We start from the raw sequence: 9,676 nt of genomic DNA, 5'->3' as shown, positions 1-9,676 counted from the left end.
AAATAATAAAAAATATTAATTCCTTTTATTGCTTTTTGTCACATTGCAATAGTTTCTTTATAAGCCTGTTCGCTTATGGTCTCGACGACGAATAATCAGCTCTTCTTCTCAAGAGGATTTTCAAAGCTTCCGGCAGAACTTGAACCGTATTACCGTACGCTGTATTCGGTCTTTGGTAAACTGGGTACTGAACAACATTCGGTGCAACTGCAACTGGCACGCTCACGACACTCGATGGTGAGGCTCTTGGATTAAGGATTGATATAAGCTGGTTGTTGGAAGGTGCGCCGTCGTCGGTTAAAGCAGCTGACTCTTTTGGTGGAGGCAAATCACCCACGAGAGCGGCTGGTTTAGGAAAAAATTAAAAATATCAAGAATGCGTATTAATTACCGTAATATAAATAAAAAAATTGCCTATAGGTGTGACACATTTTTATAAAATGTCATATTTAATATTGCTTTTAAAGGAAATTTTGAATTGTGAACAGTGAGGGGTAACAAAAGGGTCTATAGATGTTTCCATGCACATTTAAAGGGGCTCTCCTGCCTTTCAACATGATCAACAAATTTCCTAGGTAGAAATATCATTAAAAAATATTATTTAACTATTAATTTTTTTCAGAAATTTTACACATATATTTGATTGTATATTCTATTCAATGTCAAGCAAAATTTTACAAATCACCAATATTTGATTTTTTGCAAATTAAAAAAAAGAAGCATTTTTAACAGCTTGCACACATGGTAAATAGTATGAAATCAATTTAATAGAACAAAAATGGATTCACAATATAGAAAACTGTTCAGTTCATAAAATGATAAAAAATATTGAAATTTTATATATATTGACTCAATCTTATTTAAAATTAAATAATTTGTATTTAAAAAACTTAAGAATAGATCCCAAATATTTTCGTCATTTTATGAACTGAACACAGTGTCCTTTATTTAATTTTTATTCAATTTCGTTGATGTCATGCTATTTCATCACACACGCACACTATTAAAAATTCATTTTTTTTTTAATATGCAAAAACTGAGTATTACAGACGTGAGAAACCTTGCACTAGCATATAGGACAGTATACAGTATATAAAATCCACATGTAAAACATGTGGATTAAATAAATTGCTTCGTAATATTTTGATGATACTTCTTCTAGAGCATATTTTTTTGTCCATGTTGAAAGGTAAGAGACCCCTTAAGTGCCATCAGTTCCGATGAAAGTGGTTTACATAAGTGATTATATAAAACCTTATCTTAAGTGATTATATAAAACCTTAAAGAGAGCAACAGTCCTACAACGATAAATCATTCAATCATAACACTTCACTCATAGTTAGAAAAACTAGTGGCAGATGGCAGCACTACACATACCAAGCATTACAGAGAAACAACAAAATTTCACGTCAGGTTTCACTACACGTACACGCACATTCCCGCATGTACCGATTCTTTGGGGGGATCCACGGGGGGGAGTGTGGGCGGGGTGCATGTGTGGTGTAGTAGTAGTAGGTAGGGCCTCCAAAAAATGGCTCGGGGATCCATGATGTTCTTAAGTCAGCCACCTCGTTGGGCAATTTGCCTGTTGTGGCGTTGTATTTGTATTTGTATTTATATATAATTATTATATATGTGAGTAAATTTTTTTGACTTTAATTTATATAATATAATATATATATTTGTATTATATATAACTTTATAATAAAATAAGTTGATTTAATCACTTATATTATACTTATATCATATTGTATCACATATTACAAATTAGTAACAATGGTCGAGGTGAAAAAATATGGAGCTAAATTATATTCTCTTTCTTTATATTGAACAGTAAGAGTGTAAATTAAAAGTTAAATTTAAACAAATTAAACTAAACAAATTTATAATTTTTGAAAAAAAATCTTTTTATTTTTATGCAACAGCGTTAATTACCTTTACTTACAAAACATTAACTACATATAACGTTTCGTTACTTTAAACGTAAAATTACGTTTAACTACATTTGCAAAAATAAATGCTAATTTGTTTGTACATTTCCATTTTAGCATGCATTCATACGAGTTATATATGTACAAAAACTACAGTATAAACAGTAAAAAAAAATCTCATATACTGTTGTTGCATTACACATGATATTTGACAGTTTATCATCGAATTTTGCATTTAAAAAAGCGTATTAGATTAGATTAAACTATTTGTTTCTTCTTATTTCTTTCGGCACATTCATTTTAATTATATTCATTAATTGTTCTTGAATTATTTTATTGGATTACTACATTATGATTGAATGAAAACCAACACAAGAACTCGTTGAATTACTTTAATTTTCATTAAATTTTTATAAAACTATAAAATTATTCTTGTAATAAATTTGTTCACGAATTTGACCTTTTTCTGTTATTCTCTCATTTGAGATATAACAAGAGTTGCATATTATACTTCATATCTTATACTAATTTTTTCTACGAAATCACAATTGACTTGGAATAAAATACCAAGGATTGCTACTGCCATCTATAGACATTTTAATAAACGAAAAACTCATGAATTTGAGCTAAATAATGTTAATGTAGACATTTTGTTAATAGACAGTCAAATCTTGATAAGTCGAATGTGCAGTGGCCGAAATATGCTGAAATTCTATTGGTGAATGCTAAATGATATTTCTAAACGCTGAATTCTCTTACCATATGAAAAATTATAGTGTCAAATGCTAAATTTTTTCTACTGCGAAACGCTCAATTCTATTACAAAATGTTAAATTCTATTGCAAAATGTCAAATTCTATTGCAAAATGTCAAATTCTATTGCAAAATGTCAAATTCTATTGCAAAATGTCAAATTCTATTGCAAAATGTCAAATTCTATTGCAAAATGTCAAATTCTATTGTAAAATGCCAAATTCTATTGTGAAACGCTGAATTATATTGCTAAATGCTATTTTCTAAATTTCTCTCTTTCTCGAAAACTTCGAGTTGAGGGAAAATTTTAACACTACGGAAAAAGTTCTGGGGCTGAGTCAAAACTTCGACTTAAACCGATATTCGAGTTATCGGAGTTCGACTTATCGCGAATTGACTGGAGACATGTTGCTATAGACATTCTTAATGAACGAAAAAAATAATGAATTTGAGCAATATGTTATAAAGCTTTTACATGTTTCGAGGATTGGAGCAATCGTCCTAAACAAGCTTTCTAATAAAAAAAACTAAAACCCATTGCAGAGTTTTTGATTTGTGAGTAAATCTGAATTACTTCATCATCGTCCTCAATCTGGATAAAAGGTAAGAGTATAAAAGATAACAGAAAAGAGAGAGAAAATCATAACGTAAGAAAGATCATTAACACATAGATGGCAGCACTTTATTCTCAGCATTAAATTACTGTATGCTGTAAATGGTGCTGCTACCTGTACGGGATAATAGAAACTAAGACAAAGACAATTTCGCGATCTTTCTCTTCACGCATTCTCACACTTCTCACAATTTCTCTTCACGATCTTTCTCACACTCAAATTCACGCATTATCCTAATTCCTTTGAGTACATTTCAGTACAGAATAAGGACCATATAGGGCTTATAAGATTACCGAAGGATAATGCGTGCGTATCTTTGTCATTCTCATTCTTCAGAAGCTCTCTTACGAGTTATACTTATCAATTAAAATACTTTTTTTCATCATCATTTAAAAGTCATTTAAAAATTTATATATCAAATTGTACTGCTTATACAGGACCTTATTGAAGACGCGCAAAGCCTCAAATATTGCGTATAAAATAACTGCATCGAGGTAATATTACTGTTCAAATACATAACTACATCCTTTTTGTGGTTCAAACTATAGTAAGAAACAAATTGTGATCGGAAACATGAAAGAGAGGGTAAGAAAAGGGGAATGCAAACTAAACAGTTCAAGAAATTAGTGAAATCACAGCCATTCGTGTTCTGCAACAAAAAAGAGTTGTCGTTAATAGGAGCACCTACCAGCAAAATCAAAACATAAAATGGGAAAAATGTGATTTCACCTTAAGTGTAATGGTGCTTCTTAATTTTTAGGTTCAAACTGTGTGCAGTTATGAACGCTTAAGGAACCCTTACCAAGCATGCAAAGCTGTGCATTTGATTGTAAAATCGCTAAATAGCTGCTCTCCGGATAGAAAAGGATATGAACGTCAAATTATGGTATGGGGAAACAGGCTCTGTGGAGAAATATATACAACTCACCTGGAGGAGGTTGAACTACAAAGACTGCATCAGCAGGGTTCTGATTAGCTGTCCCAGGTTCATTCGTTTTGATTATTGCTCGATATCCATTGGTATCAGCTGTATATTCCACTGTTCTATACATGCCGCGTGGATCTAAATATCCATAAACACCTTTGACCACACCTTTACCATCAGCTGATTCTTGACGATGTTGAGTGGTACCAAGCCCGTCGTTGGATTGAAAGGCAAAATCATATTCCCTGAATGCGAGCTGAAATAGAAATTAAGGAAGCTCATATAAAAAATATATTCTGCTTCCCGTGTTTTTCGAAGAAATATTATAGGCTCACATGTGACAATTTTTTTTTATAAATTACGAAATTAAGTGCTCATCAGAAACGCAAAAGTGATTGCATCGGTGATATAAGACTTATTAAAAAACTACTACTAATACTTCAAGTTTTGTTGTATTAAAAAAAATTACTTGATCTGCAAGTGCACCAAGACTGGCACCATCAGCAATGACAACTTGTCCCACCACGGTTTTGGACAAAGCTATACATGATACAAAGATAACTACAAATTCCTGCAAAGAAGAAAAATAGTGATTTTTAAAGATATTTATTATAAGGAATAGATGACAAAAACTTCTAGATAGTTTATGGGAGTACGTAATGAAAATTTTGCTTTTCGTGCAGCTAGACCCATTTGATTACATTAGTCTCTCAAACTTACTTCTCCACTCTATATTAGTTAATAATAGTATTGCTTTATTTGTCCAAGAAGGAAATAGAATAAAATAAAATAAAAAACGAAAAGAATGAATAAAATATATGAATTAATGAAAAAAAAAGATATAAAAAAAAGTAAAGATATATACTGAAAATAAATAAATGGATAATGATTTGGAGATCTTGACATATAACAACGAATTCAATGACCATATCTTCAAAGTTACCCATCAAAGATGGTGATTTGCTTACTAAGCAACTTCAAACATTTACAGAAGCCCTGTATATTTAATTAACTGAGATAACTTATCATATACTTGCACTGAAACGGAGAAAATCTAATGGAAAATACACTGACCATTACAACACATCAAAGAAAGAGACATTTTGGATGTAAATGCCGAGTTGAACTTTAAAAAAAAGTTTGTTGTCTCTGCCGGGCATCGAACCATGATGCAAGAGGATCAGGGTACGATTCCAGGCGAAGACCACAAAAACTTCTCTCCAATGTCCATGACAGCATTAATATCCAGTATTTTTTTCCACACGCTGTAATGATAATTACTGTGAAAACAGCATCATGTTTAATTATTAGGGCTAAAATTTTTATGGCATAAAAAACGACAGAATATGCTCCAAAATAAATAATTTATGCCTTAAAAAACTAAGAATATGTCGTAATAGTAGAAACATAAAAATATGCCTTACAAACTTAAAAATATGCCGTAAAAGCCTAAAAATATGCTTTTATAGTCTGACCATATTTCCTCGAGCAAAATACGAGAAATTGCAGGAAATAGTTAATCATTGTCAAAAATAATGCCAAAGGTACAGGAATGAAATGGCAAATAGTCACTAATATCCCCGAAAAGTTGCCAATCATTGCCAAAAATGAGGTCGGTAAAATTGCCAATTATTGCTAAAATCGCCTATTGCAGGAAATGAAGCTGGGGGGAAAAGTGCTTTTGGAAAAAAACCTTTTTCATTGTTATGCTTAAATATGCAAAATAATGCTCCAAAATATGAAAATAATCCTTAAATTTTCAATATCATAGAAATGCCCAAAAATTACAGAAAATTACGAAAAAATGCTCTATCGCGTAAAATTGGCACGAGTCATAAAAATCCTATTAATTTTATCATTGATTATTTTCTTTTAAAAAATTTTCTTACACGATAGATATCAATGATCGATACTCACACACCAGTGCCAGTGTTCTTTTACTTCAAATAATAAAAAATAATAATAAAATTCGGTGAAACACTCGATAATTCAATATTAATGTCAAAATCGTAATACTTACCTGAAATGCCATGGCAGAGAGCTTAAACCTTCCAACAACCTTTTGTATTTACACCCGAAATCGTGACCATTACGCTCAGCGACAGCTATTTATATACACATCACGTGTTACACATCCCAGAGTATACGATGTCATATGAAATATTCCTTTTTTTTTACATAACGCATGTTACGCGATCCATACTGCACACAAATGTACATAAAGCAATGAAAAATAGAAAAAAAAAGAGGACAAAAAAAAATATTATATATGTTCACCAAACAAACAAAGAGATTATATGATGCGCGGTGCACTGTTTTGTTCGGATGGGTGAAACTGCGTGGAGTTGTTTCATGTGGTGCCATTATGTTCGGAGAATTTCATGTTCACACGATTTTTTTTTTTTTTATTTCATGGACGTTATACCAATTCTACGCCCAAAATAAAAATAATAATAAATCTGAAGTAATATAAAAAATACTGGATAATAAAAATATTATGGGTTCAAATTCACTCGTGTGCGCAAATGTGCGTAGAAACGTGTCTGGAGGGGAAAAAAAGGATAAAAATTCCATTTCGTGGAGGTCATCAATGACAGCTATTTCTCTATGTCGGGGATTCCCACAAAGTTATTTATTTAGCCCTTTGTTTTTTTTTTTGTTTTTGTTTGTTTGTTTACCATCACATATGTGTGTGATTCTATTATTCATTTTGATATAGTTTCACTTTCCACTGAATATTCATACATTGTTCGCCTTTTCCCCTCTTTTCGTTCTGTGAATACCTATTACCATTTTACCGTCAGGATAATTTGATACTGAATAATGTGAATACAAACGAACTGTGCGATTAGAAAAATGTATCTGTCGCGGTAAATGTGATAAATTGGTTATTGCGCATATTTTCCAATCGTCTTTAGTTTGATAAATATATAACTTTTTCAGGTGAATATATGCATACACAAGCATCGTTGGTAAATTTGATGTACAGTGAAAAAACGCTACAACGATACTCGAAATAATGATAAATAATAAGATAATAATACCGATAAATAATAACGATATTAAAAGTAGAATCTGGTCTTAGGAACTATGTCGCCATCTATCGATCACGCTGATGAGCAATGAAGTTCGTAAGATTGAGATTAATTTTCTAAAAACTTGGACCAATTCATCTTATATCATATATTATCAAAAGAAATCGTAATATAAAATTGCGATTTTTCTTTTACCTGATTGTCTAAGGCCGGGATTACACCATAAAAATATCATAAAATTGTCTTTATCGAACTTGACAAATAAAACCAATAAGGATATCAGTTACATTCGAGCGAATATGACCAATTAATAGGCTTATTGGGTTTTTTTTTTCAAGTTTTTTTACAGATCTTTTATCGAATATTTATAGTGGAGTACCGGCCTAAAAAAGAAGGTTCTTTTCAAACTTGCAGACTTGGCGGGCAAAATAGAAACTTCCCACGGAGCCCGCGGGCCATAAACTCATGCAATGTTAGTGACATTTAAGTAGAACGGGCAAATGTGGCCCCAAGTTAGACAAAAATAATTGAATAATTTTATTTATTCTGAGAGTTATGTCTTTTATTAATTATCAATTTGGATTGTTTCTCTGAATCAATTTTTTTACTTATTCTAAAAAAGAGAGTTTTTAATTAAATACTGATTAAATTAATCAATTCTGAAACTAATTTTGATGTTAAATCACTTTTAAATGACTCTTTAATTTTTTATCTAGGTAATTCTGGAATTATTTTCCTTTTCAATATAAGTTGAAATAATTTCTTTCAATAATCATGCAATTATTCCTTTATTGATTTTTTGTGAAATGATTACTTGTTATAATTTCTTTAGTATAATTATTTTATGCTCACACAAAAACTTCTACAGCAATTATAACGAAACCTCAGAAAAAGGACAAATATTCCTACTACAATTTTGTTAAAAGTTCTCTTAAATATAATATTGAGTTCAGATCCTTTTTCGTACTATATCATATACGATAATCCTTCACTGTGATAAATCCCTCTATAACGGTAATTTTTGTAGATATTGAAACCGCTACAACGATTTTTTTTTACATCAGTCCAGAATCAACACCAGTTTATTTTGAAACATCTCGCTAACTTTTGTTCTGCCTAAGGCATTTCGTGACATCAGCATTTTGCAATATCTGCCTGCCGAAAATCATAATGTATTTTTACCGCTGTTGCTACTTACTGTGGTAAAGTATACCACAAAAGTATAATGCGATGAAGATTTACTCGGTAAAACACATAACTGGATTTTATTAATCGGCTAATTAATTATTAATTTTTGCTGCCAATAAATGTATCTTGGTGGTGCTAACACAACGCCTATTATAGAAGAGACTGAACCCCAACAGCACATAAATATCGCGTGCTTGATGATAACACGTTACCCTATAAATCCGTAGGTTTGCACAGGCGAAAAGGTCCTTTAGACTTTGATTACTGTAGCCAGTTTGAAGATTCAGAAATCCAATATTGCATTTGCACATAAAGTGTGGTCATATTCTTTCCATTTTATTTTTCGAATTTTAGCTGGTGGATGTCCAAATTAACGGTAAATCATTGTTGCAGAGCATGCGACTGTGATTTCGCTAATTTGTTACATTTTTTTGCATTTTTAGCATTCCTTTCCTTTTTTTTATGTTGAAGTTTGGAACCCGAATTTTTTTTTCCAATAGTAGTTGCAAAGAAGGTACGTATTTAAAGATTTAGATTTTTTATAGATAAGCTTTCAAAGATTTTTTAAGCTTTCAAAGATTTTTTAAGCTTTCAAAGATTTTTTAAGCTTTCAAAGATTTTTTAAGCTTTCAAAGATTTTTTAAGCTTTCAAAGATTTTTTAAGATTTCAACGATTTTTTAAGCCTTTCAAAGATTATTTAAGGAATTTATGGATCGAATGAGTTCCGAAGATGAAGCAACAAGAAAAAGCGGTGACTTAAAGAAACCCGGCACTGGCCTATTGTGGCCAGTGTGTTCACGAGGCAGTCTTAACGCATGGGCCCAACCGGACACGGCCCGGGGCCTCAAGTGAAGAGAGGGCCTTACATACATGAGAACTGGTTGAAATTTTTACGAATTTGCGATGTAGAGCCTCAGAAAAATCCCTTGACCCAGGGTCTATGATGCTCTTGAGACGGCCCTGTGCGTGGAAGTCTGTTTCCATCCAAATCATTAACAAATCCTTCAAAAAAGTGTTGTATGAGTATTACGATGGACGGAAATATAGACGACATACTTTTTGAAAGTGTCGACGGCGATAACAGCACAGTTGAAGATGAAAACGAAGATGGCACCCCCGTAGTGGTTTTCGATGTAGAGAATGAGAAGAAATCAGAGAATCAGAAGAAATTTATTAGAAATTTTTTGAATCATTATTCATTGAAACTTTTATTGCACGAAAATATATGA

At 31.7% G+C, this 9,676-nt stretch overlaps 1 protein-coding gene across 1 annotated transcript; it reads right to left on the bottom strand.

Moving 5' to 3' along the window:
- Positions 1 to 6,313, bottom strand: LOC149076343 (uncharacterized). Its single transcript, XM_089245531.1, has 4 exons — positions 6,244 to 6,313; positions 4,693 to 4,794; positions 4,227 to 4,479; positions 1 to 345 (listed from the first exon to the last, which is right to left on the bottom strand). Exons 1-4 carry the CDS (start codon positions 6,253 to 6,255, stop codon positions 74 to 76), a joined length of 639 nt encoding a protein of 212 aa, XP_089101657.1. The 5' UTR covers positions 6,256 to 6,313; the 3' UTR covers positions 1 to 73.
- Positions 6,314 to 9,676: the final 3,363 nt, after the last annotated feature.

This window comes from Pholcus phalangioides, unplaced genomic scaffold, assembly GCF_987345545.1.
Source record: "Pholcus phalangioides strain wild (caught in Gottingen) unplaced genomic scaffold, Ppha-v1.0 ptg000015l_1, whole genome shotgun sequence".
NCBI classification, from domain to species: domain Eukaryota; kingdom Metazoa; phylum Arthropoda; class Arachnida; order Araneae; family Pholcidae; genus Pholcus; species Pholcus phalangioides.
The sequence above is the reverse complement of the archived record's forward strand: the minus strand, read 5'-3'. Positions and strand labels throughout refer to the sequence as shown.

Excerpts from the sequence above, each read along its gene's own strand:
- LOC149076343 (XM_089245531.1), bottom strand. Across the intron at positions 4,480-4,692 it reads TTGGTGCACTTGCAGATCAA|CTCGCATTCAGGGAATATGA; the intron begins GTAATTTTTTTT and ends TTTCTATTTCAG. Across the intron at positions 346-4,226 it reads TGTAGTTCAACCTCCTCCAG|CCGCTCTCGTGGGTGATTTG; the intron begins GTGAGTTGTATA and ends TTCCTAAACCAG.